General features: G+C 39.2%; 1 protein-coding gene across 5 annotated transcripts in view; it reads right to left on the minus strand.

Moving 5' to 3' along the window:
• The window catches only part of LOC146469335 (uncharacterized), a 59,990-nt gene that overhangs the window by 12,525 nt on the left and 20,239 nt on the right, over positions 1 to 27,226 (minus strand). For 4 of the 5 annotated variants that reach the window (XM_085123381.1, XM_085123380.1, XM_085123379.1 and 1 more), the window contains 25 exons: positions 27,097 to 27,201; positions 23,751 to 23,846; positions 22,974 to 23,243; positions 22,232 to 22,348; positions 21,336 to 21,440; positions 20,462 to 20,671; positions 19,872 to 20,081; positions 19,099 to 19,308; positions 18,559 to 18,663; positions 17,916 to 18,020; positions 16,527 to 16,631; positions 15,303 to 15,389; positions 14,456 to 14,560; positions 14,225 to 14,329; positions 13,320 to 13,424; positions 11,562 to 11,666; positions 9,879 to 9,962; positions 8,190 to 8,273; positions 6,364 to 6,447; positions 5,737 to 5,844; positions 3,660 to 5,400; positions 2,644 to 2,744; positions 1,434 to 1,556; positions 948 to 1,003; positions 535 to 649 (listed from right to left, as the gene is read on the minus strand). In XM_085123381.1, coding sequence (XP_084979507.1) covers positions 535 to 649; positions 948 to 1,003; positions 1,434 to 1,556; positions 2,644 to 2,744; positions 3,660 to 5,400; positions 5,737 to 5,844; positions 6,364 to 6,447; positions 8,190 to 8,273; positions 9,879 to 9,962; positions 11,562 to 11,666; positions 13,320 to 13,424; positions 14,225 to 14,329; positions 14,456 to 14,560; positions 15,303 to 15,389; positions 16,527 to 16,631; positions 17,916 to 18,020; positions 18,559 to 18,663; positions 19,099 to 19,308; positions 19,872 to 20,081; positions 20,462 to 20,671; positions 21,336 to 21,440; positions 22,232 to 22,348; positions 22,974 to 23,243; positions 23,751 to 23,846; positions 27,097 to 27,201 — 4,641 coding nt within the window. The remainder of the gene's footprint in view (positions 1 to 534; positions 650 to 947; positions 1,004 to 1,433; positions 1,557 to 2,643; positions 2,745 to 3,659; positions 5,401 to 5,736; positions 5,845 to 6,363; positions 6,448 to 8,189; positions 8,274 to 9,878; positions 9,963 to 11,561; positions 11,667 to 13,319; positions 13,425 to 14,224; positions 14,330 to 14,455; positions 14,561 to 15,302; positions 15,390 to 16,526; positions 16,632 to 17,915; positions 18,021 to 18,558; positions 18,664 to 19,098; positions 19,309 to 19,871; positions 20,082 to 20,461; positions 20,672 to 21,335; positions 21,441 to 22,231; positions 22,349 to 22,973; positions 23,244 to 23,750; positions 23,847 to 27,096; positions 27,202 to 27,226) is intronic. The other variant, XM_085123378.1, reaches the window with a different exon arrangement.

The following is a 27,226-nucleotide window of genomic DNA, read 5'->3' on the forward strand; positions in this document are numbered from 1 at the left end:
TTTTTTAACAACTTGCCTGCGCCTCGTTTTTTTTTTCAAACCAATTCTCGGTGTTCGGAAATTGGATGAAGCTCTCTTCCTTGTGTTTGATATATTGCTCAAAAAGCAGTATTACCGATTATTTTAAGGACGGCAGAAACGAGGAGCCAAGGACATGTCCCCTCGCGTGTGCTAACCTTTCCTTCACTTATTTCCATGGTTTATCGGCGCAATGAACTATTTCAGATATTAAAAGCATTAACAACGCCTAATACGATCGCGAATCGCGGGCCTCAAGCACAACATCAAGGAGTAAGGATAGCTTTGGTAATCAGATGAACTAAAAGAAAAAGGGACTGATCCACTGGCCGATTTAATATATACGACGTAAGAAAAAGAAGGAAACAATACAGAAAATTTAACTGATGATTATGGATGGAGCGACAAGACTGTGTGGATTAGAATTGCTAGGGGGAGGGGAGGGGGGCTACAGCGGGCTACGTCGGATGACCGAATTGACAACTACGGCACCGACGTTCAAATAAAAACCCTTGCCTTTAACAGAGCTTCATAGTTTTTGCTCAAACTTTCGTTTTCAATTGACAATTTCTCTGCTCCTTGGCGGGCATTTGCCAGTTCCTCCTCAATCTGAGTCACGCTATCACTTGACCTGCAACAAATTATACAACAAAGTTTAAAATTAAAACTAAAATCTACTACATTTAGTTTACCCGTGCATGCAATTTCAGATTGGTTAATAGAAACGCTACGCGGTGAGTCGTTTGACTTGATATTTAGGATAGAGCCGAGAACTGGCCTTCGTTTCAAAATGTTTCTTCTGGGCAACAAAAATCGACGCAACCATTTTCTCCATTAGCGCGTTCGTATATTCTCACGTGAATTTATCCTTCCTTTGGAAGACAAAGGGTTAAGTGACAGACAATGGCTTAAAGACAAACTCAACTCACTTAGATTTCTCTGTTTCCAGTTCCTCTTGAAGTTTCGACAGTTGGTTTTGTAGCTCCTGTGACACAACGGACAATATCAATCATAATAATTGACTTGTAAGCGTACAACACTCCCAAAGTATAACCACATCAGACTGGCTTAGTTTTTGTTTCGTTTTTTTTTGTTTGTTTTTCATTTAAACATACTTACATACAATTACATGTTTGTCCTAAGAGCTCAATGAGCTCATCTAGGGGGCGTACATGTAGATTTTAATGACTGAGTTTGTGTTTAAAATCAAATTCATCAAGCCACTAACTCACACCATTAGGGGTAACTCTTCAGGTAAACACAAGGAGTCTCTCAAGTTTGCTAGCTCTATTTTTGTCGATTAGTTTTCCAACGTTTGACTGTCGCGTATATGCCTTTTAAAATCAAGTAATTCGGTTGCAGCCGCTTCTTTCGGTCGAGCCTTCAATTTACTGTCCAACCCTCTTTCTTCTTACCTGATATTCACTCGTTTGCTTCAGCGTTTCTTCTTGCTGTTTAACAAACTGTTCGTTCAATGTCTGCGCATCCTCCTTCAGTCCTTCTATTGTTGAGCTCAGCTCATCTTTTTCTTCCTTCCACTAAACGAAACAAGTAATGAAAAATTAATAATTGAGGACACTTCGCCACTTCAGTAAATTGCTGTCCCAAGGCGCCATAGCGAGACCCAAATGCGACAACGAAAATCCACACCACTGTTTAAGGCCCTATTTACATGGAGGGAGGAAGATCTTAGCACTCGGAAGATCCTAGATGGCGGATCATCCTAGCGCCAATGATATGGTTTCTGTATTCATCTTACTTGCAAAAGTTGTACTTAGCTCTAACGCTAAGATCTTCCTAGCTAAGAGATAGGAAGATCCTAGCACCCTGTAAACAACCTTCGCGCGGAACGTCCTAGTAGTACTAGGGACTAAAAAAAAAACATGGCGCAGGTCGGGCGTTCAGCTGCTAAAGGACGACAACTTTTCTTCTTTTCCTTTTCCACTTAGTAAGCACCCCGACCAACATTTCTGCACGTCAAGCTAACGAAAAGTTGTTTCGCCTTCTAGGATCGTCCTAGTGCTAGGATCTTCCTCCCTCCAAGTGAACAGCCCACTTAAATTCCCTGCTCCGCTATTCGCACCTGTTGTTCCCATAGATGGAAACAGTGAGATAGCGATTTCTATTATATCTTACAAGCGCGCAGAAGCATGTTTGTTAAGGGGGGTATCAGCGTTTGGATTCCAAATTAGAATGATCCCCAACCGCTGACTGGATTTTATTTTCAGAGGTCAGGATATTCAGTGAAACATTTTTCATTTATTTGATGTAGGGTTCCTTCAGAGTTTTGGATGAGTGAATTCTAGAAATGGGAAACCAAATTTGTTCGAGAACTGAGCGAGAATTACAGATTGCGCCGCTGAGGTTATTGTACTTGCAAAGAAATTATCGTGATGTTATTTTTTAAGCCTGGTGAATGAACGATGGATGATTTTTTCAGTCAGTCACACAGGTCCTTTGGAATGTCATAGGTTCGACTCCTGTTGGTCGAACTCCGATTTTCTTTTTCTGAGTATGCCTGAGTCAATGACTGAAAAATTCATCTATCAAAGAAATTAATTAACAGCACACGAGAATTGCCGTTCAAACGGAAAACATCAGACCTTAGTGTGTTATTGCACAAACCTGTTTCTTCTGAGTCTCCAGTTCTTTCTTCGCCTTTACCGCCACTTGTTTAAACTTGTTCATCTTGTCGTCTTTCTCTTTGCTCTCTCGCACAAGAGAATCTGTGAAGTTTGTTAAAACGCAGCAATGTAAATGAATTCACTTCAACAGAAACCAAAACAGGGCCAATACTTTAGGTGATAACGCTCGTGCTCCTAAAAGTGTAGATAATAGCAATTTTTTTTTTTTGCTAGCTTGATCAAATCTTCATTTTGGTCTCGTATGAAAGTCGAAACGAAATTCCTTTAGTATTCATACCTGCGTTTTGAGACTTATAAAAGCGTCAAATTTCACTTCCGGTTGGGTACAATGCCGAGCAAGACGGAAGACTGGGGATAGTAGGGTTGTGACGTCAACACAGGGTCACTAGTTACACTGTTTCTCTGTTCCTCAGTTCTTCGTGTGCGGAGGAAGAAAACTGCCTGGACGAAATTATGACTGGGAATGTTGATTGCTGACAATGAAACAACTGAGGAATAGAGAAACCGCGAAAGTAGCGATTCTGTATTGACATCACATGGTACCCAACAAAAGGGAAATTTCACGTTTTTATACACCTCAAACGCGAAGAAAAATTGACAAAAACCTTTTTATCCATTTTCATACGAGAACAACAAGCAAATAAAAAAATCCTGTCAAATACACTTTAACGAAAATCTATAGGCTTGACTGAGAAGAGAAAGCCTGTCTTCGTCCTTAAAAAAGTTTATTTAGTTGTATATAATTTCTGCTGCTTTAAATTTTATAGAAATGTCATGAAATTAATCTAAAATAAAACTTAAAGCATTCCTCCCACAAAAAAAGAAAAAAAAAATTAAGGGTTACAACTGACTGATCAGTTTAAACTTCATCACGTGATGATTCACTCGACTCAGATGACTTCCGCTAAGGTTTCCCGATCCATAAGCCTTTTAATGTCAAACTTCTATTCAAAGCATACAATCCCTGAAAGTTACAATCTAAATTGTAAAACGTACCTCGAGCCTCCGTGGTAGCTTCCAATTCTTTTTGTAGTTCTTCAATTCTGTTTGTAAAAAGGTGAACTTCTTGAGCTCCACACTCCATCTCGCTACTCAAGCTCGACATTGCAGTTTGTACAGACTCCACTTCCACTTGTTTCTCGCTTAACTGAACTTCAAGTCTCTTCAATTCCATTCCTTTTGCCTCAAGAGCTTCAGTCAGTGATTGAATACTTGATTCAAGGGCGGAGATTTTGCCGGTATTTTCCTCCTCACGGGTCTTGTATTTCTGCAGCTCTCCATCGTTCCTTTCGATCGTTTGATTTTTATCGGATAGTTCATTTTCCATCTTGGTTATATCCATTTGCTGGGCCTCAATTTTCGATTCTAAGTCCGCGCAATAATGTTCTTTTTCCTCGTTCAATGACTTCAACTGCTGCAATTCTTCTTCTTTGAGCAATAAATCCTTATCTATAGAAGCAAGCTGTTGTTCAAATGCTTCCACTTTTTTCTTTAATTTTCGTACCATCTCCTCCTTCGAAGTAACAGATTCATTAAGTGATCCAACCTTGTCAGAAAGCTCTTTCCTTTCAAGCTTTAGTCTTTCATTTTCCTCTTCCCTTTTCAATACGGACTGATTTAATTTCTCGTTGAATTCCTGTAGAGTTCTTATTTCGTTTTCCTTGGAAGTGGAATTTTCTTTAGAATCCATCACATCTTTCTCTTTCAACTCCAAAGCCTGTTTAAGTGAAACAATAGTTTCATCTTGCTGTTTAGATCTCACTTCAGTTGCTTCCCTTTCCTCATTTTGTTTGTTAATCATTTCTTCCAACGATCGTATTTTTGACCTAAAATCCTCAGCATCTTGTAAATGTTCTTGCAATCTCTCTTGAATTTCACTACTGTTCTTTCCTCTTTCTTGTAAACTAACCTCCAGAGTTTGCATCTGCGATTTCAAACTTTGCACTTCCTCCGAAAATTTGTTGTTCAGTTCCTTAGAAGTCGCCAACTCCATTGCTGTTTCTTCTACTCTTACATTTGAACTGTTCACCACTTCTTGATAATTCTCCAACTCTTTCTCCTTTTTGCTCAATGTCTCCTTACAATTTTCAACTTCAATATCCTTTGCCTGAACGCTTTTGTTTAAAGTTTCAACGCTCAGCTCAAGAGCTTTGATTTGCTCTTCTTGTGAAGTCAATGTTTCATTGGATTTAGTTCCTTCTTGAGCTTTTTCTTCAAGCTGTCCGCTCAATGTTTTCACCTTCTCCTGAGATTTCTGCAAATTCTGCTTTAACTGCTTCACCGCTTTTACCGCTTTCTTAAATTCGTCTTCCTTGCTTTGTAATTTCCCTGTAACATCATTGAAACTCTCATTAACTGCTTCAAGTTCGTTCTTCTGTTGCTCCAACCTGGAGGACAATTCTGTCAATCGGTTTTCTTTCTCTTCTAAACTTCTGTTCAAATTCTCAATAGTTAAAGCCATCGCTTCTTTCTCGTTGCTCAAACTTTCTACATTCTCATTCATCTTGTCCACGGACTGACTCAAATTCTCTTTTTCCCGAAGAGAATCACTTCTTAATTCCAGAAGTTCTTTTTCTTTAACAGCGTGCGATTCTTTCAATGCACTCAGCTCCGATTTCAGTTCTTCTAATTCTTTACTCTTGTCGTGAAGTTCGTTTAAGGTTTCAGTTAGTTCGCTTCCTTTTTCATCGAATGACGCGTTCAGTGTTTGCACAGTTTCTTTCAAGCAATGATTATCCTGCAATGAAACACGTAGCATTGAAAGTAACGATCAACAGACTGCTACAAACAGGTTTATAACTAAATTCGTGTTTGAAGAAAGTGTAGCTTCGCTGTCCGACTTGTGAAGTAATGGAAATGAAATTTACACATGAAGACTCCCGAAGCAAAGTTTTTTAAAAGAGAAAAACCGAAGACGCTTAAGGGCTTTCGATCATCACGAGATATTCCGAAGATTATTCGAACGCTTCATATCCCTCGACCGAAGGCTACCTTGGCAATGCTAAAGGCCAACCGAACGAATTCCGAAGTTCACAAAGTTTATTCGTTGTTTTAATCAAGTTGCGAGTCTCACCTGTTGTAAGCCGCTGTTAATTTCTTGCAAGTCAGAAAGCTGTTGATAATGCTGTGACTCAGTCGACAGTTGACCCGATTGGACTTCAGCCAGACGTCCTGATAAATCCTACATTTCAAAGCGAAAACAAATCATTATTAACACGATGAAAGTACTTTTTAACAGTACATTTCCAACAAACCACCACGATCATAGCAACTGTCTATTTAAGTGCACACCTTAAGATCTTAAAGTCGTTTCAGTAATCGGTATTTTGTATGCAGATACAGAATACTGGTTTAGCTATTTTTCTGGTTGCCAAACAAATCGAGAATTACAGCGTTTGAATAAAAACCATTGCCTATACCAACGTTTGTAACTTTCTCTTCGAGAACATTGTCGAGTATGTGTATGAAGTCTTGGGAACCCGGCAGACTTGAGTGTCTGCAACAGCGGTTGATCGAGACGAAACCTTGCAAGATAAAACACTACACATAGCTAGGAGCGGAGTCAGGGTTGCCCCTAGTCGGGATAAAACAAGCGTTTGCAGAGTGTTACTCTGCAACTCTGTAACTGTATAATATTAAATTATGCACAAAGAATCACTAGTTTATCATCAACATTTATTTTGTCTTTCACTATACTAACCTTGTGTTCTTTGGACAAGGCGTCAAATTGCACGTGTAAGTCATCTAACTCCTCATGAAGCTGTTCGACATAATCATTCAATTCCTACAACGAAATGAGAGTTTTTATACAAAGAGTACTTACTACTGACGTGGTAGTCTGATTAAGAACAACTAAAAATACCAATTCCTGTAGTGTTAATCCATAGTTAGCGAAGTGTCAATTAAATTAACAGTTCAATTTTTTTAAAAAACAACACTGAACTCTAAATGTCACGATCTAACTCGGAAAAAGAAAAATGCGAGCTCCCAAAGGGAATCGACTCCATGACCTTCCAGATTACTGGTTGGACATTTTTGACAGATTTTCTGATTACCGGCTAGAAACTGTTTTGATCGATGAAAAAGGTAGAAAATTTTGGATAGATAAAAAAGTCGAAGTGAATTCTTCCTGATACTTCAGAGCGGTAATCGCGAAATGGATGCATTGTGCTTAAATTCGCTCCCTACCGAGATTCACACCTGTGTTTCAGTTGATTGCGTGACTGAGGCTCTGGCAAGGCGGAAATTCCAAGTTGAGCGTCTGTTCCCGAAATTCCGCCTTTGGGGGTTTAAGCCAATTCGACAAGCATTTCTTCACTTCTTATACCGAGAAGAAACAACACTTTAGCGAGCATAAACAAATCGTTATTTGAATTGAGAAAAACCACAAATGGAAAATAGACTCGATTCAGTAGGATTTCGTGAGATGTGAACTCAAGAATAATTAGTCTTCACACAAAAAGAATTTGGATTGAAATGCAGACTGCACGAAACACATACAGGTATATGAGGATAATATTCAGTTCTCCCTTGCGGTTATATACGCCTTGAAGACGCATCCACAACACTACGAGATCTTAAAACAGTATTACAACAGAAAAGGAAAAAAATCTCACTAACCTATGGATGTCCTTACTTTCGAGTACATTTGGATTGGGAGTGAAATGCCGGATATTAAATGTGATGGAACATCTGAGGTGGTTTACCCCTCTAAAAGCGAAATAATAAAATCCTTTGAAGACTTTTGAACTGAAAACTTGCACGTGAGGTTTTCGTGAGATGAGAGCCAGCTTTGAATCAACCGAATTAAGGTTGAGCTTCGAATCGAAAGCGGCTCATTGACACTTGATCACACCACGTGAGACGTGAGAAGAGTGTAAGATTTCTCGCTCGGTCACGCTTTCCGCGGCAGTTTTGTTACGCAAAGACTGCTCATAAAATCGAACAAAACATGCAAACTGAGGTTTAAAATACTAACGTTTTCAAATGCTAAGAAGACGTAGAGACGGGTGAATTATAAATTGAGGCAGCAATTGGCACGGATTGAAAAGATCATAAAACTGGTACAATTTTTTTCGGCTAAATAAAATCCTAATGATAAAAGTCAAAGGGAAAAGTCACACTATTACAGCTAATTATGCCGTCAGTCACAAGCTGACATCCAAAAAGCCATTACGGTTCCAAAGGGAAATCTGTTTGGCCTGGGACGCCAGATGTAAGCGGATGTTAAAGATAACATATAGCGTGACTTCATGTCAATTTATGGCTGATGTCACGCAATTTACATTGAATCCTAAATTCATATCCACATAACCGGTATTACATAATACAATACCGGTTCTGAAGATGAAAACCTCCGTAAAGTACAAAGATGTCAAATAAAAGCTACTGAGCACTACTTGCAGCGTTCTTTGTACACTTTTTCCCAAACGGATATTTTAAAAAATTTCTGCGATTTCTCCTTAGCGAACCTTCGCCGTCAAATTTTCTTAGTGGCCGGTTCAATAGAATCTAAAATTAAATCACCTTTTTCTCCCTCAGTTCATCGTTGTATTTTGCCTGTAGGTCGTCTTGAGTTCTAAACAGCTCTTCAATTTCCGCTTCTTGGTGCTAAAAAGGCAAACGTTACAATGTACATAAAATAACTTTTTGACGCCATCTTGTTACTATGTACAACACAAGATGCAACTAATTTTCGTTTTGAAAAAAACAGGAGAGCAGAAAATTCGAAATATCAATGTTCTTGATCACAAAGTGCTTAAATTAGACGAATAAAATTCATGTTTCTCCGGCATCCACGCGAAAATTACGCTGCTACAAAAATCATTGTGCAACGATGCACTACAGTGTACATGTTAGCGACGTTTCACAATTTGCATTAAACGAAGTTCTTTGATTAGTTCTAGTTTCCTACTAAGATTCCCTTCAACTTACCAGTCAAGGTAGACGAAGAACAAGAACGGACTTTGAACTAAGCGACACACTTCATTAAACAAAACAAAAATTCACTACAACGGCATTGTCTGTTAACGGAGCGTCTGGTGTTTGAATATATAATTCAGAAATGCTACAATTCTTCCTGAGATTTATTGGAATAACAGTACGTTAAGCCACGTATCAAACTACGAGACAGATATAAACAAATTATTACCAGACAAAACAGAATATTTTAAACGCTGTCTCGGTGCTATTCACGGAACAAATATTTCAGCAAGCTGACGAGTTCGCGAAGCGAATAAACGATTATAGTTGTAAGAACTCGCTGGAACAACCGGCCAAATTCAACAACCCAGCTTGAAACTCACCAGCAATTATAGAAGGCTTCAAATCTTTACCTATGTCTCCGGGAAAGCAAGTTTCGGCCGAAAGAATCAAAGGACTGTAGCTAACAGTTGATAGATTACTTCGGCAAACAACATGAATATGCAAAATTGATACGACACGTTTCTTGTTTAACTTATATCTCTAGCAACACAACGAGAATCAGCGGCAGGTGAAATTAAATGCATGAATTCACGCGAATTCAAATGTTCTCTGAGCAAATAAGATGCGTTAATTTTAGAAATATCATGGCATTTTTTGGCAAATTATATCAATCCAAAATCCGCTTATATAAGAAAACCAGCGCACAAAACAACGCCAATTTCATTTAGTCGGACATGAATGAATCCAACCCCATTTGTTTAATAATAAACGATTTGTCAGAATATTGTGGTTAGTAGACAAGGGGAAAGACAAGGTCAAATATTGTATGAATAAACTAGCTGATAATAAGTTTAGTTCACTTTAGAATCACAAATTGCTTAAACTATACAACGGGCAGAAAACACTGACACTGCAATAAGTACCAAACGTACTTTGCACTATTACATATTATTTGCATCTCATCAAATTGAACTAAAGACAAGTAGTACTGGCAAACTCGTTAAAATTGATGAGATATGGAGTAACAGCCAGTTAAAATGCTCCTTTCCTCTAGAGGAATCCTAAAAGCATGATTTTTCACCGATTATAAGCTACTATGGCTCTCAAACACTGATCCAAGTTAATTTAATCTTAGCCTTTCGCGCGAGTGACGAGACGTGGGATGCGAAGCCGCGTACACTCGCGCGAAAATATGATAAAATTTCATAACAAGCCAACATCTCTTACAGTGAGAGAGGGGTGGGTGCTTTCAACATATAAACATTACATAATTAATGAGGAAGTACTTACAGCTTTTTCATCATTTGCATCATTCAGGTCCTTTGATAGCTGTTTAATCTTGTTTTCCAGTTCTTGAATCTCTTGCCGCGATTCCTAAAACAAAAACCGAAACACTAAAATCCTGAATCGACGGTTTGCTTTAGCTCCGAGTGAAGAAGATTCAGCCATAATCAACGCTTTGCAAACCTTGTCCCGCGAGAAGCAGTTTTACCTGTTGAGTCTCGGTGGATAAATAAACCTCAATTGATTTCAACAAGATCACTGGCCGCGTAGCAGGTAGTTTCAAAGAGAGTCCAGTTTTCACCCTTGATTCGCAGCCTGTATCGAGTAAACCGTCGAGTCAAAATTTAAATCTCTGACCGTTACTATTCCAGTAAAGCACTTGTTTCAGATGACGTTGTTTGCTGTGAATTTTCACGCGGTTAAAAATTGGGGAGAAAATTTTCAAATATCGGCAGAAAGCACGATCGACTACAATTCGTTTCAACAATTTCAAAATAAGCTTAAAGCACAAGCCATGAATGAATGAATGGAAGACAGCGAGAGACTAACTTGATTTGCAATTTAAAAGAGACTCGTGGCGTTAAAATTCTTGTTTAAACCATTCAGGCTGATACGTTACTAGGCAGCCAAGCGTTCGTGAGGGCAAATAAGATATCGTCTGTCAGCTGTTAAAAATCTACATCTACAATGGTCCTTTCGGTACTTCGCTGCAAAGACATGGAATGCGCTGCCGGACTCGATTCGCACCATGGCCGGCACGAGCGAATTTTTAAGAAGTATTCGTCATGCAGCATTTTAAAATTGTTATTATTGTGGTTAGCTTTTGAAATTGTAAATTTTAATTTGTAATTACACATGTATTGACACATGAATGATTAGATTTCCTAGATATTTTAGATTTTTAAATTTTTAGATTTTAGGTTGTTAGCTAATTTTTATATTTCTTTTTGTTTTTGTAACGTTTTTTTGTTTATTGGTGGGCTTCCTGCAAAGTAGCTTTTAGCTAAGTGGAGTGCCACGTAAAATAAAGTTCCTAATTCCTATAAATGGTAATTGGCAAAGGCTGCCCATCTCGCCAATAGTACAGGAGCTTGTGCAAAGTATAAAAATTAATAAACAGGCTACGGCCTTCAAAATACAACGCGGTGAACGACGACCTTGCATAAGAAAATAAAGATAAGAAAAACAAGAAAGTTGAGGCAAGAGGGCTCGCTGAAAATCCCGCTCTGTCTCTGATTGTCTGATGCTGCTTTGTAAAGTAGTCCAGTCGCTTATTGATTTGGGGAATATTGACATGAATACTGTGCAAAAAACTACAAATGAGGTCACTGGGGCAACGAAAACCAACCCCCCCCCCCCCCTACACACACAGTGATCAGCTTTAATATTCTCCCTTACTGCTTGTGTTTGTAGTGACGGATCCAGACCTTCAGGTAAGTGTGTATGTGGGGGAGGGGGGGGAGGGGTGGGTGGGGACGCGCGACTCGCTTCCCTTTGTGAAACAAAATATCTCGTTGTTTCGGCCTGTATCAGTGGGCAGGGGAGGGAGGGGCTCCCCTAGTTGCGTCAATGTTTTCTCCCTGTGATCCCAGACATACATCAAACAATGTATAGCTAGTGCTGTAGAGTTTCCCCCGCTTTCAAACAGTCAACAAACGCACGTAAACACAAAACACTATCGCCACAAACCTCAAGCTTGGTGTTTAGAGTCTTATGCTGTTCCTCTGCAATAACCAATGATTGTTTCGCTTGTTCGTTATCATTTTGGGCCATGCTCAACTGCTGACGTAAATCCTACAAGTACAATGACAAAACTTCAAAAATAAATCTCTGCTCTCGTTTCCCGATTGCCACCTACACGCCATTCCTATCATCGAACTCCTTGGAGCCGTCCCCAGGAGTGCGTTTCTCAAAGGCACCGAAAATGTTTCGGGCCCAAAAATTCATTACCAGAAACTCGTTTTTAGTTTTGAAAGCTACAACCTTGACAGCTTTCCAAAATTAAGAAATACATTAAGCTAGTTTGCACGAAAACCTAACACCAATCACTAGATAAGTGAAAAAGGGATTAGGAAAAATATTTCTTGTGCTCAGAAACGGACCCCAGGCCCCTTTCAGGTTTGCTTACAGTCAAGTGAACGCGAAACAGTCACGTGATAATTTTCCGCGCTTGCCGTTGACGGAAACACTGTCGCTCACCATTCGTGTTCGATTCTTCACGCAAGCTAGCTTTGTCCCCCCCTTGATGTGAAAAGTGCTGCATGATACCCAAAAAAAAGAGGTTACGAATAGCTTAGCTACCAACCAGCACCAATACAGTTTCATTTAAATGAAAAAACCCCAGCAATAACAACCTATAAACGACAAGACACAAGAGCGGCTCTGGCAAGCTTCACGAGAAATTCGTCATTTTCTTTAAGAAAGTCAAAATTGATATGATTTACTTGATTTCACTTGCCAGGAAGCCAGGAGGTCATATCGTTCATGGCTCATACTTTTTAACACCAAAACGTATTTTTAATCACACTAAGACTACAACTCGTGCCGGAATAGAATGAACCCGAAAGACATTTTTAGAAAGAAAAAGCACCATTCTGCTCCGAAAATAGCACACCATAAAACCCGCATGTGACAAGCTGCTTACAAACAAAAGAACCTTCTTAGACATGTTTGAGCAACGAAAAAGCCAAGCCTTTTAATATGAAGTATTAAAAGGTGAATAGCAAAACCGCAACCACAACTGACTGCGGGAAATCGTGAAACTGAAAACAGAATGACAAAATTCTTTGCGAAAAAATGAACGGTGAACAAGAGGAGGCGCAGATATGCAAACAAAAATAACCAAGCGTTTGTTAAACGATTAAAATAGCACTCGGATTTTAGCAAGACAAATGAGCAAAGCTGAAGAGATTAGTAGCAAAGCCAAATAAGCAAAGCATCAGTTTAGAAAAGCTAAAAGTTGGGAAAGGTTAGCTACGTGATTGGGAACTTTCATGCAACGGCAATTTAAAATCGTGACAGACCGTGTGTGTAGTATCAAAGAAAGCTTCATTCGACGGGGCGTTCCGCAGTAAAATCTTTTTAGTTAAGGGATATAGTGGGCTAGAAAGCGCGCAATCTTATTTTACCTTATTTTTCCACTGTCAAATAAAACCGCTGTCAAAGTCGACCGCGGGAATCATTACTCGTTGTTTTAATTCCAGTTCTTTCATCCTCTTCGAAAATACACTCTAAAAAACGGGGAACTTCTCATTACCAACCAATCTCAAGCTGATTCAAGGCAGAGATCAAACGGTGCTACCGAATGGGTCTCTGGGAACGAAACGGATTACCCACGACGCCTCACGATTCAAAATGGCAGCGATTACATGAAAAAGTTCCCGGATAAAGCGCTAAGAGACCGGCAATGAGCTGCGGCACGCACGTGTGGGTTAAAAAGATCAATACCGTAGTCGTGCTTTGCTCCTGTAGAAAGTTGTCTTGCAGAGCGATGAGTTCGTTCAGGAGTGTGCCCTTCTCTTGGGAAAGAGACAAGAGTTGTGCATTCAGCGCCTGAAAAACGGCATGCAGTGTGATGTCACTGAGAGCCTGACTGTCAATCAAACTGATTTAAAAGGGTACAATGAGCGCATGCGTGCGAGGTGTTGACAGCAGAAATGAAAGTCAGCGGTTGCAATGCTATAATTGTGAGTGGGCTTCAAAAGTGAACGTTGTACGAGAGCACAAATCGAGTGCATCGAGGATAGAGATCTGAGTAAGATTTCAATGTCGCAGTATAAAATGGAAATCATGGAAGGCGCTAAGTGTTTGAACAGTTAGGAGTTTCGCACGAAGGTATTCCAAGTATTTTATGGTGTCAAAATAGAGTTCTTAGTTATGATACAACTATGAATAAAGAATGAATCGTAAGACCCCAAATAAGCCCGCTTAGCTGTTTTGATTAGCCTTGTTTTTCAAGATATTCTTATGATCAAGCCCAACCAATTTTGAAGCGCAAAATCCGTCAAGTGATGAACTCACTATAAAAAGCCAACACCCAAAATAAGCCACTGAAACAAGTCATTTGAACAAATGCACGCCCAGGGCTTATACTGAGAATTTACCAAGCAAACCCGCAACCGTTGAATTCTCGCCCCTCTTGGGGGCAGATATTCCTCTACGAAATAAAGAGGAATGAAGACTATCACTTAGTTCTTGGTTAACTTCGTGGTAATAGTCAAATCCGTTTGGAAAAACTCGAAAACACTAGACTACTTACAGTAACATTTCACCTTTTTAGACAACTGACAACTCCTCCACGCCCTGTCAAGACCCTGAAGAAGAACATAACACTAACTAGCAAACGTCGTTACCTCTTCAGTTTCCTCAGCAGTTTGTAAAGCACTTCGTAAGTTTTTGAAGTGACTTTCAAGGGAGATGTTTTCCTCTGCTAAAGCTGCAAACTGGTTCTTTAAATCCTTCAAACAAAATGAAGCAAATATAAAGAAAACTTTAATACTTTTAACTACGCACTCTGAATACAACCAGGACTGACGTTTCAATAGTTTTGGCTGAGCAAGTTATAAACAAAACAGTATTTCCACCTTATTGTTTTCCTCAGCTCCCTTCAACTGCTCTTCTGCTGTTTTTATTTTCGCTTCTAACGCCACTTTTTCCTCTGAAACAGTCGCAAGTTTTCTTTCTAAATCCTAAGAAATTAATATTAATCAATCTCATTAGTGTCATGACAAGAAGAGAGTTTCTCAAACTCATTAATAATTCATCAGAGAAAACAAAGAAAATCACTACTGTGACCGTGATTTGGATATGTTTACCTAATTATCATAAAATTTTGCCAACTTTGGCCTTGAATTTCTCCAAGAATTATTGATCATTTGAGAAGCCATATCAAACACTCAAAAGTATGTTTCATCAGATATCCAAACAGCTCCAAGTCGTTTAAAAAAACTCGGCTGCGCCTCGTTTTTTCAGCCTACGTCTCAGTGTTTGGATATCTGATGAAACACACCTTCTCGTGTTTGATATATTACTTAAAAGCTGTTAACTAGAGTTAAGACCTCTCACTCTATACTACAAGTGAGCTCGGAAAACACTTTTTCGAGATCATCTTTGCTCTCTCGTAACATAGTGAATTATCAACCCAATACGACGAAATGATACTGACAGCAACGCAACAAACGCTCTGATTACTCGACAACAATTTTATTAATACATCCAGCAACAGAAGCTGTGGCCAATCATGCAAAGATGAAGTTGCGCGTTTTGAAATGTCCATTCTAATTCCTCGTCATTCGTTTTCCTTTCCGTTTCCCAACATTTTTGTCACGATTTTCTACCAAAGACGTTCTATTGTGTGACAATATTTGTGACAACATGTGCGTGACAACACCCAATATTGTATCGCGTTATTTACCATATCGGTGGTTTTACCTTGTTTCTCTGTTCATATTCTTGGTCTTTCCCATTTTCAACAGTTTTCGCCTGCTCTTGGAATGTCGTCAACTTCATATCAAGATCCTTAGCAAAACAAATACAGATAAGACTACTGTTTTTGTGAGCCTATCTACAGATCACATACCAAGCTTTATGATCATTTACAAATTCGTTTTGGGAGTTGAACATGCCGAGGAACCGGAATCTTTGTTTTAGAAAAGTAGTAAATTTTCTGGACAACGAAACAAGGGAGCTAACAGTCGAACCTCCCTTGAAGGGGCACAACCACGGAGATTTTGCTGTATTTTGGTAAAAACTGCTAAAATATTTGACAATGAACCTATTTTCTAACGTGAAATATCTCTTACAGCACCGGCAGGAACATATGAAATAATTTATACGAGGAAGACTAAACTAGAATCAGTTTTTAGCAATTTTTCCGAAATACTCAGAAGGAACTTGAAAACATTGGCCAATTTTTTCAAGTTTCAATCCATTTTCATCTCAGCCATCCGCAGCCAAAGATAATTTATACTAGTTTCTGTGTACTAGTAGGCTTATTGTTAACAAAACAGAACCATTATTTTAACGTGTACATCCATAAAAATATGTTTTTCTTGGTTATTCAAAATGACACTAAAAATAGGTGAGTGACACTCTCCCTTTAAGCGGCCATCCTAGGGGTAAGGAAAATTGGCCGCTTAATAGAGTTTCGTCAGAAATTAGCCAAAGGTGTGGCAGAAACGTCAATTTGCTTGAATACCTACATACAACAGTTGCACATAATACAACCTCTGATTCATAAATTAAAAGTTTCTATATCTTTTTAACTGAAAATCGCACAATTCTTTCAAGAAAAGATGGTCGTTTAACAGCGGATTTATTTACAGTATCATACTTGCAATTGTTTTGAAACTTTGATAACTGGGCGCTTAATGGGATGGTGGTGGTGGGGGTGGGGGGGGGGGGGGGGGAAACTAGATAGATGGCCGCTTAAGGGGAGTTCGACTGTAGTCGTTAAAAATTTGCCAGCCCCAGATACGAAACTTTTAATTTGTCTTTTAACGTTCTAGTTTCCACGTTTTCAATGTGTCTATTAGTGCAGTTATACACTGATCTGTAACACTTTCATATTTTTTCATCTTCTGTAAGTGGTCATAGGTCTAATTATTCATGGAGACCTTAATAGGAAACAGTCAATTAGTCAAATGGGTCGCTCACCTGTTTTTCTTGCAATGCAGTATTGAGGTCTTGTTCCATCTCAGCCGCTTTGCTTTGTATTTTTCTCAATTCCTCTTCTTTTACCAGCAAGCTCTGTTCAAGCTCCTGCGGATTCAAATTTAAACCATAATGTCGCACAAGGTCACACAACCATCCATTATATGGAAAGAACGTTCGCGTAACACCCTCGCCATCACGTGTTCACGCTAAAGTGCAACCGACAATTACCGCCCGTCTAGGTTGTTCAGTTATTATGACACCGATTGAAGGGCGGATTTAAGGCAAAACCGGAGCGGCAAGGAATAGGGCGCGTAACAAAAGGATTAAGTCTACATTTCACTTGTGAGATAAGCGCAAGAATGAACGCAAGGACTTTCCCTCCAAGAGATAATCCGCGCAAGACAACATACGCATGACATGCGCAATACTGCTGAGTTCTTGTGCCTATCTCACGCTTGTTCACACTTGCGAAATAAGCAGAAATATTCCAACCACCCCACCCCCTCCCCATACGTCGTGTCTCCTCACAAGTGGCAATTCGTGCAGTCGCGTGTTCCGCTCTCTTTATTATCTCTAAGAAAAAGAGCGAATCTACTTAGTTACGAAGTAAATGAATGAGGACGACAACTAAAATGTCCATTACTCTATCTACTCTTAAACGACGTCGTCGCATTTTCATCTGTATGCCATTCCTGAAATTGTAAAGCGATTAAAAATCATCCTATTTACGGCGCTTTCGTTGTAGTTGTTTAAACAAGGGACGATCTAACAAACACTTTGATAGGAGGGTACTACCTGAGTTAGAACTGTGTATGTCTTGATGTTATTCGTCTATAAGAAGGAAGGAGCCAAGAGCCTAAATATTCAATGAGGGGCTGGAAACTGACAGGAAGAACCTACAAACCGCACGTGCTTGCCTGTACGACTCGTTCCCATAGAAACAAAAGAGACATTGAAAAATGACAGGTTTTTAATATTACTGGTTGGAAACAAAATTTGCAATTTGGGGATATAATTATTACCGAAGTTGCCAACGCTCAAAGTAAAAAAAAACATAGCTCAGATCCTCATTAAAATTGCCAAAGGTCGAAGTCGTGAAACACATGGACTATGCCAAAATAGATAAGGGGGTTAGTTTCCAAGAAATTGTGGTGCTGCTCTACGAGGAGTAGAAACGAATGTTTGGTTTATCAACAGAGTTGATAACTAAAAGTAAATTGGCCACCGTAAAGAGATTCGAGTGCTAGCCGGCCGTTACGGTAGCCTTTACTCTGTTGATAAACCAAGCATTCATATACCAAAATTGGACTTTGATCAAATCTAGTTTTATTTACTTCAAGCGGCAAAACAGAAACAACGTACGCGAAGGTTTGCAACAAAAACATTTACCTTGTTAACGTCCTCTCCGTTCCTCGTCATTTCTTCCAAGGACTGAATCCTGTTTTCTAGATGCTCATTATTCTGTACGCTTTCCTGAAGGGCCTTGGATTGGTCCTGTAGAATTAACATAAAATATTAGCGATAGAACAAAGTGACAATACATATGGTTAAGCCTCTATCCTCTCCCCCCCACCCCCCCCCCACCCCCTACTCGAATAAACATCCCCTTTGGTGTCATGCAACCTTAAATAAACACCAACTTCTCACTAGTAAAAGCCGTATGCACAAAGTGCGAGAAGAATGAGGGTTGAAATTATTCCGACAAAGACAATGAATTGTCTAAATTTCAAATTCTAATTGGGGACGTCAAAAAGACAAAATACGGAATTTGAAGTAAGTGCCCACGGGGTCGTTCCTTTTAAGTCTCCATAACTTAGCGGATTGAGACTACTGTGCGTGCCCAATATTCCTACATAGGGGGATTCAATCTTTACTGGTTTGACAAAAATACTTAATGTACCCGGTAAGTTACCGCTACTTCCGAGAAACGGGCCTTAGTCAAGAAAATACGGAACAGAAACGCTTTTCATAAAAAGTACAACACATCACTTCAACGATTAGTTTTGGTCATCGTTTTAATAGTGGTGTTTACCTGGTATTTGCCCTCCGAATCATGCAGCATTTTTTCCAAGCTTTCAACCATTCCCTGCAGCTTGCTATCCTCTGAGGAAGCGCTTTTAATCTGATCCCAAAGTTCCTAAAATAAAACAATTACCATAAAAACATGAACCTAGTAGATGAGAATGATGTACTATTCAACAAGTGACACAGGCATAATCGGAAAAAAGAAATCCGAGTGCTCCTATCAGGAGTCGAACCTAAGATCGTCCGATTACTAGTTCGGATGTTCTACCACTGAGCTACAGGAGACTCGTGGGGGCTAAGGCAATCAAACTAGGTTCATCTAGTAGATGTATCCAAGCTCAGCCACAAAAACTACTGATTAGAAGTCTTCTCCACGCGATATAATGTACTTTATTTTGACTGATAACTTGTCCTCGTGTTGCGAGCAATTTATTTTAATCACGTGGTCTAACGATAAAACAAATACACAAGGAAAAAAGGGGACAAGGGTCATAAGCACGAAAAAAACAACAACAACAACGAAGATGGCTTTTTAACTGTAACTAACCTGCTTTTCCTTGTCTGCAGTTTTCAAAGATTCTTTTAACAAAGCCGTCTCGTTTTCAACAGCAGTTTTTTCCTCTGTAAGCAACGTAACTTTCTCTTGCAGTGCTTTGCTGTCATTTTCAACCGAAGCGATCCTTTCCTCCAAAGTTACCACGTTGCTACGCAAATCATTCCTTTCCTGAGTGAAAATTTCTAAACTGCTGGTTAATTCCTACACGAAAAAGAAGACAGGAACACAAAATATAAGACAACATTTGATCAAGCTCTAAATTTTCCTTACGATGTGACTAAACAAATAACTAGGCAAGTAAGGAGTATAAAGAAATAATCACATGAGCGTATATAGATGTGTTTAGCGTCAGACAATGTATCAATATTTGTCCGTAGACTAAATCTGTCACTGATACCCAAAAGTTTCCGAGAACAATGCTGGAGAAAGACTGCCAGCTAGTAGAGCTATCAGAAATGCATGGAAATAGTGAAAGGAAAAATACGGGTTCATGTATTTGAAGCCAAACTCATTTCACAAGGGCAAACGATTACAGTTCGTCTGCAAGTTGCCAAACAACAGTCGTTAAAACAGACACATCTATGAATAGTGAATTTGTCAAATTTTGATTAGATAATGAATGTGCGAACCTATTTATAAAAGACTGCAAACGAAGATATATTCTCAAATGTACCTCACTTATTGTGCCATGCAAAACAAGAAAAGTTCCGTCAACATGAGACAAGAGAGAGCAAATTAGAAAAAATTTGACTCTAACAACAAACCTGTTTTTCTTTTTCTAAAGTTTCCAAAGATTCTCTCAGGGAAGCCATTTCCTTTTCACCTTCAGCCCTTTCCTCTACAAGTGCGTTCACCTTTTCCTGTAACTTTTGACCTTCACTCTTGGCCGAAGATTCAGTCTCCTCCAGAATTGATACTTTGCTGAGAAGATCCTCCTTTTCTTGGGTGGCATTTATTAGTTTTACGTTTAATTCCTGTAATACCAATAAAAACAAACAAACAAACAATTAGAAACACAAAAAGAGCAAAAGAGCATTACATTGATGTGAATTCATTTGGGGAAGCAGGGATAGCACAGTAGGGAGAGCACTCGCTTCCCATCAATGTGGCCCCGGTTCGATTCCTGGACTCAGCGTCATTTGCTTTGAGAGGTTTTTGTCCGAGTAGTCCGGTTTTCCTCTCTCCTCAAAGTCTAATTCTATCCTGAATCCGAGAGCCACAGGTTTGCTGGACTACAAAGTGCCTCTTTCGTGAAACAAAATCCAACGCTTACTACACTTCAACAAGTAAAGTATTTTTTAGCAATCTTTTTGCCGTTTCTTTAGAGCAGTCGCTATTTGCTCCTTGAACTCACCTCTTTTTCCTTCTGTTCGACCTGAAGGTTCTCTTTCAGTTGCAGCAGATGACTCTTAACGGACTGGAATTCTTCCTTGGTGTCGCTAAATTCCCTGTCAATAGCCGCCTTTTCTTCAGCTGCAGCTTTCAGTCGGTTATCATAAGATTCCATTTTCTTCAGGAGCTCATCTCGATCCCGCGATATGTCCTCTATCTTTTGTTGCAGTTCCTTCAATAAAAGGACACTTTCTCATCATTTATTTTAACACATTTTCTGGTTCCAACTCAGTAGCTGTTACTACAAAACCCAGCGGTTTGACACGCAAACGAGGTAACTGGGTCATTCAGCATCCCATTGGCCCTTTAACCTCGTTTGCAAGCCTTTTCAAACAAAAGAATATTTGACCGCAGGCTCAACTGTTACAAGAGGTATCCATTCGTGCCCAGAGGGCTTTTTGGGTGCCCTGGTTTGGAATTTACAATCATGAGCTCTGATTGGTTCTCACTATTAGGCCATGGGCGCTTATCCCAAAAGGAGTGAAATCACCGCAAGAAATGACGGAAATATTTCTTCAGATGTAGTAGATTCTTTTTGATCACTAAACCACTTTATCTTCCTCCAGCCAGGGGCTGCTAAGAGGTTTCAAAAGACTCCATTCTGGAAACAGTGATCAAAAGTTTGCGTTTTCAAAGCGCGTGGACTGTACACGTAGACGCAAACTTTCGAAAACGCGGCAATTGTAATGTCGCTGAAAATTAAACCCTATTTTAGCAACTAACGTAAAAAGAAACCTAGACCTTACAAGTATTTATTAGATGAGTTTCCCAAACTTAAAATCGGACTTCTAACATGAATAATTATTACTTGTGTATAAACTACTATCAATTCTTACTTGGTTCTGTTTTAATACTTCATTTCGTCCCTCTTCAGCAGATTTCAATGCCTTCTGTAACTTCCCCCTTTCAGCAACAAGCTTTTCCAGCTTCTTTTGATTATCCTATAAAGACATAGTGTTCTAGGTTAGGTTAGCACAGTTTCTACTAACCTTACTGGGACGGCTTTACAAAGTGCGCTCGCAAGTACTGTAATAAATCAGAGTAAAAAACGGTGACCTGATAAGAGCTCATGTGTGGCCATCTAAATAAAAGCTACTGAGCAGCACTTTTCTGTGGTGCTGTTAATTATGCTGTACAAGGTGGTTCTAACTTTTGAGTCTGTGGATGAAATCGTAAAGTGTGACCATTCAAATGAAAGCTACTGAGCAATACTTTCCTGTGGTGCTGTTTATTATGCTGCACAAGGTGGTCCTACCTTTTGAGTCTGTGGATGAAATCCTAAAGTGTGGCCTTTCAAATGAAAGCTACTGAGTAGTACTTTCCTGTGGTGCTGTTTATTATGCTGTACAAGGTGGTTCTAAATTTTGAGTCTGTGGGTGAAATCCTAAAGTGTGACCATTCAAATGAAAGATGTTCACAAAGTTTCCACACCACGTCATATTTTTTTCACCTGGCCCCAGCTGTTCAAAGGCCGGATAACTTTATCCGCTGGATAATGCACTATTCAAGGTCTAAAATATACTTCACGTAAAACCTTTTCCAATGTTTTTGTACACTCCCAAACTTAACTGTGGTTAGAGTGTGCATATTCGCTTGTACAAGAGGAAATACTCAAATCTTTGCACAGATTGGAACTGACGGATAGCGACTTATCCACTGGATAAAGTTATCCGGCCTTTGAACAACTGGACCCTGGTGAAAAAATTTTGTCCAAATATTTGTACTCCCTTACCTTGTTTCCTTTGCCGCAGGTTGTGAAATGCTCCTCCCATTGTTTCTTCAGTGCATCATAAGCGCTCTGGACTTTATTTCTTTCACTCTGCGCAAACTGAAGTTGTTTCTGGCCATCCTTGAAGGGAATTAATTTTACCAGAATATCAATTATGGTTAGTATCATCACTATTGATTTTGTCATTATGACAATAAATTGCATTTATATCCGTCACAGTAACACTAAATCCTTTGTGAAGAGCAAGTGTTTCCAATAGATAAAATGAGTGATCACTGGTCTACCTGAGTTTGAAGTTTTTCTTTTTAAATTCTAACATTGGAAGTCTGGGGAGGGGTGGAAAATGGTGCTTTTTACAATAGGTCTACAGAGTGTTTTCACATGACGTCACAACGGCCATGTTGGTGTCCCAAAACAAAGAAATGGCGCCCATGTTGGTGTCCAAAATTAAACCTCTTGGAATTGAACTCTATTTTTATGCAAATACTTTCTTTTGTTTCAGTTAACCAATATGGCCAGTAGTCACGTGAATGAAAACGCTCTATAAAATGTTGTTTATTTCAATGCCTAATAAACTAGATAATAACCCATTTTACAGTTGTGTCCTTTATGCTTATTGACCTGGCCTTTGAGTTGAAGCGAGGATGGAGTTAATTTTGTTTTGATACAAACCTCAGCCTCGCTTCCACTCAAGGGCCAGGTCGCTAAGCACACAACTGTAAATGGGCTGTTACATTTTACTCACTTTGTTTTTATCCGTTTCTGTTTTCAGCTCCTTCTCTTTCTTCTTAAGCTCTGATTTCATTGCTTTTTCTCGTTCTGCTACTGTCTCAAGTTGCTTCTTCAGTTCTTGTTTTGCAAGGAAATTCACTTTGAGTTCCTCCTTAAGGTCATGAATTAGCTTGTCTAAATTGGCTTTCTCCAGAACAGAGGCATCCAGCTTCTCTTGCAAATCACTGACAGATTTGGCCAGGTCTTTCTTTTCAGCTGTTAAAACTTCAATTTCTTTTACATCCTACAAAAAACAAAACAGACATCAACTGTTATCGCAATTAAAGGTTTCATCAGCCCATAATGAAAACTACACGTTCTTGGACAAGAAATCTGATTCGCTAGTCTCACGTCATGTCCACGCGTATCCAACTTTCAATCGTTTTCATTTGATAACCGTGATTTTTTGTTTGTTTTTGTTGGTTTTTGGGGGACGGAGGGGTGGTTAGGCATTCCAACTTTCGTCCACACATAAACAATTGAAGACAACAGCAATAATAAACCCTTCAAATAAGCCACTTTTCAACAACTCTGTCTGAAGTAGAAATTGTTAATGGCGTAGATTTCTTAATTTATCATGAACGGTCCTAGAGCATAAGGTCTGAGGCAGGAGTGAGGAGGGGAGAGTGGATCTGGGAAAAGAGGATCACGCGCGAGGATCCACGTTTTTGATGCTTTGCCCTTCGTGGATATCCGTTATTGCCAATTCACACCTTCTATCTCTGCAAAGTCTACTTAATTTAATTCATACCCTTGCCTGTTCTTCGCTGTTTTGTGTCGTCTGCTCCGGATTTTTGCCCGTTTCCTTTATAGCTGAACTCAAATCCTCAAGCTGCCCCTTCAGCATCTTTGGATGAAAAAATATATGTACGTTCTTCATCGTCTGGGAGGTCCGTATTGGGACACAATGTGCCCGAGGTCTCGGCCGTACTGCCGTAGACAGAGGGCGCAGTTTTTCCCAATACGGACCGATCCTTCTGGAAGAAAACAAGACCCAGGTCTCGCAACAAATTCCCCCAGGTTCATGGAAAAGATCGAACTTCCGCCCCCTGCGCGGAACTAATCAGACTGCATGATTTACAGAATTGCGCCCACTCAGAAAAAAAATAATAATAAATAACTGAAGTGGTTGAACTTCTAAATACAATGAACGATTACTAATATGAAGAACAAAGGGGCAGATTGATAGTCCATATCATGGGTGCAAAAGACATGACATCATTTCAAATCCAGTGGGTACCATTTGGTTAAGGATTGTGCATGGATACTGCTACTTAGGTATAAGAGTAGGAACATTTTCAACGGAGTGTCGAAAGTAATTTGCATTCAAAGAAACAAAAATGATGAATTTTTAGCCTCAAATAAAATGAGAAAGGTTTAGGATTCAACACTTCATGAGCACAGGACAAAGAAAACATCTGAGTTTCTGATGGGAAATGCACACATGATCTTCCGCACGGTTGCTCTAACAACTGATTGTTTGGTTTTTACCAAGACAGTTGATTACTAAAGGTAATTTGGCCACTGTAAAGAGATTCAAAAGCTCACAGATTTGCTCAGACAAAGGGCTACCGCTCGAAATGTCAGCACTCCAATGTCTTAACGGTGGCCATATTACCTTATCCACTCTGTTGATCAAACCACAGATTCCTTTTTCACTCCCCACCGACTTAGCATCACAGTTTCTTTCAAAACTAACCCTCTTAACAGAGACATTTTTCCTATTTTAAGTTTATCGTGTGAGTGCATCTGTTTTATTTCACAAAATTTTCACGATGGATTTTTTAAGAGCATTTTTTTAAGAGCATTTTATTATCAAAACGTCGCACATGAAGCGAATTGCGTAATTACATTACATAAGAATAAACCTAGTAAAATTATAGCTTGTCAACTTGATCGGGACTGGGCATTACATTTTAAAATTATTTAAATTTATATTTTTACATTTTCAAATTACTCAGAATTTACAGCCTACAATTTCGATATCATAAAAAGTTCACCAAAAATAAATAATGTTGGAAAATATCCAGCTAGAGACCATGGGCTTTAGAGCACATGTGGGGGAAGAAACTTTTCTCAAAGCGCTCTGTTTTACACTTCATCAGCGATGGCCTATCATTAAAGCATAGGGAGCGGCCGTGCGCGCGCGCCCGAGTCAGTGGCATAAGATGGTGAAGGCGTGACCTGGGATCCTTGATCTTTTCAAAGGTTTTCGCACACAAGAAATCTCTTCGTGCGCACATAGTGCAGCCAGACAGCTTCAAAGCGTCTTCGTAGTGGGAAGCAGGAAAGATGATGCGTAACGCGCGTTTTTGCACTCTCTCGATTCTTTCTGAGAGCTGGACAGAGAGAGAGGAATGTAACACAGGGCAACAGTACTCCAGTACCGACCTAATTAGTGCAAGGTAAAATCGAAGGAGATCGTGTGTAGGTGCGCCACAGCGCTTTAGCACTCGTAATATATGCAGTCGTTTGGAGGCCTTGCCTACTATTTCATTTACATGTGAATCCCATTTTAGGTTACTTTGAATAGTGACTCCCAAAACTTTGTGGGCTTCAACGGTTTCTAGTGCACTGCCAGTCACAGCTAGATCTGGAGGAAAATGCTCAATCTGGTTTTCTTGATTCAGTAGCTCTATGATTGGTTTCAACAAATCATACCATTTATCGTAACAAATTGGAAATAAATCAAAGGCTCCTGTGAGCCAACTCGTGAATGCAGATGACACATAGTAATTGAAATTTAGACGGCTACGGAAACTTCCTCAAAAGCTAAAAGAAATTATATCTTTGCCCGATTATGTAACGAAAAATGACCATTCTTGTACTATTAAAATGGTTGTCAAATTATTCTGTACAGATTAAATAAGCCGATTATTCTGATGCGCCGATTAAAAAAAATCATGTGTTTTTTTTATTCAAAGTTCATAGGAGCACGCCATGTGCAGCTACGTCATGCAAATTCGTGTCCCCGATAGTCCGGGGCTACATCGGGCTAGTGGATTCTAACCATCACTTGCCCGATGGGCAAGTGAAGTTTTTTTGGGAATTAAAATTACAAAATTACTGTAGGGCAAGCCGATCTCACAAAGGGAAATATGTTCAACAAAGTATCGCATTACATTTCATGCCCGACATAAATGCGTGAAATTTTTCCTTTGTAGTTCAGTCCACGCAATCCTCAAGTAAAAATAATGAACTATGACAAGCTCTTGCTAAATAAGAATTATTTATCGACCGCGTCCTTTTGCTTTCCCATAAATTTCCAGTTGTAAATTTCGAAAATGAAACATTTTTTCCCTGTGAAACCTCTATGAAAGCTGACAAGATCTTAAAGTGTTCATTTCACCAGAAATTTGCATAATTTTGTTTACCACGTCAATGATGCGTGACATGGCACGTTCCGCTTTCGCGTGAAAACTGACAAATTAAATTATTTTTTAATTAAATTATTTCTAAATTAAATTATTTTTAATTCTTAAAAGAAACCGCACTTCGTAGAAAAAAACGAAAAAATCCTATAACTTTGCTCAGATTCAACGAAAAATCCCCATTCTTACACTAAAATGATTGTCAAATTATTCTCTACAGAATGAATGAGAGAATTCTGACGCGTCGTGAAACAAATTTTCACGTTTTTTTTTTTTTTTCACTAATTGAGTTTACGACCCCGGACTTTCTGAAAAACTGAAAAAACTTGAAACTTTGCTCAGATTGAACGAAAAATCGCCATTCTTGCACTAAATGATCGTCAAATTATTCTCTACATATTGAATAAGAATTTCCTGATGCGCCATGAACAACAAATGTTCGCGTGTTTTTTCCACTAATTGAATTTAAAACTCATTCACTGCGCACGCCCGAAAGTTAACGACAAAACCGACTGATCGACTGATCGACTGATCGACCAAGTCGAGAGTCAGCTATCGCTATAACTCGTTCATTGCGCATGCGCGCATTCACGAGTTAAAAATCACTCTACGTTCTGTTACTGATAGTCTTTTTTTTAATAATTACTGACCAGTAGTTAAATATTTTCACATTTTCTTAGGGTTGACTGGTAGGTAAATATTTTCACATTTTCTTATGAAATTTACCTCATTTTGTTGCAGTACTTTGTTATGCTCTTCCTGGAAAGACTTGAGTGAAAGACTGAGCTCGTCTTTTTCAAACACAACACATTCCAGTTGTTTCTTTGCAGCCTACAAAGGCAAACAGACTTAAATT

Source organism: Pavona decussata, unplaced genomic scaffold, assembly GCF_977016875.1.
Source record: "Pavona decussata unplaced genomic scaffold, jaPavDecu1.1 SCAFFOLD_124, whole genome shotgun sequence".
Classification (NCBI taxonomy): Eukaryota; Metazoa; Cnidaria; class Anthozoa; order Scleractinia; family Agariciidae; genus Pavona; species Pavona decussata.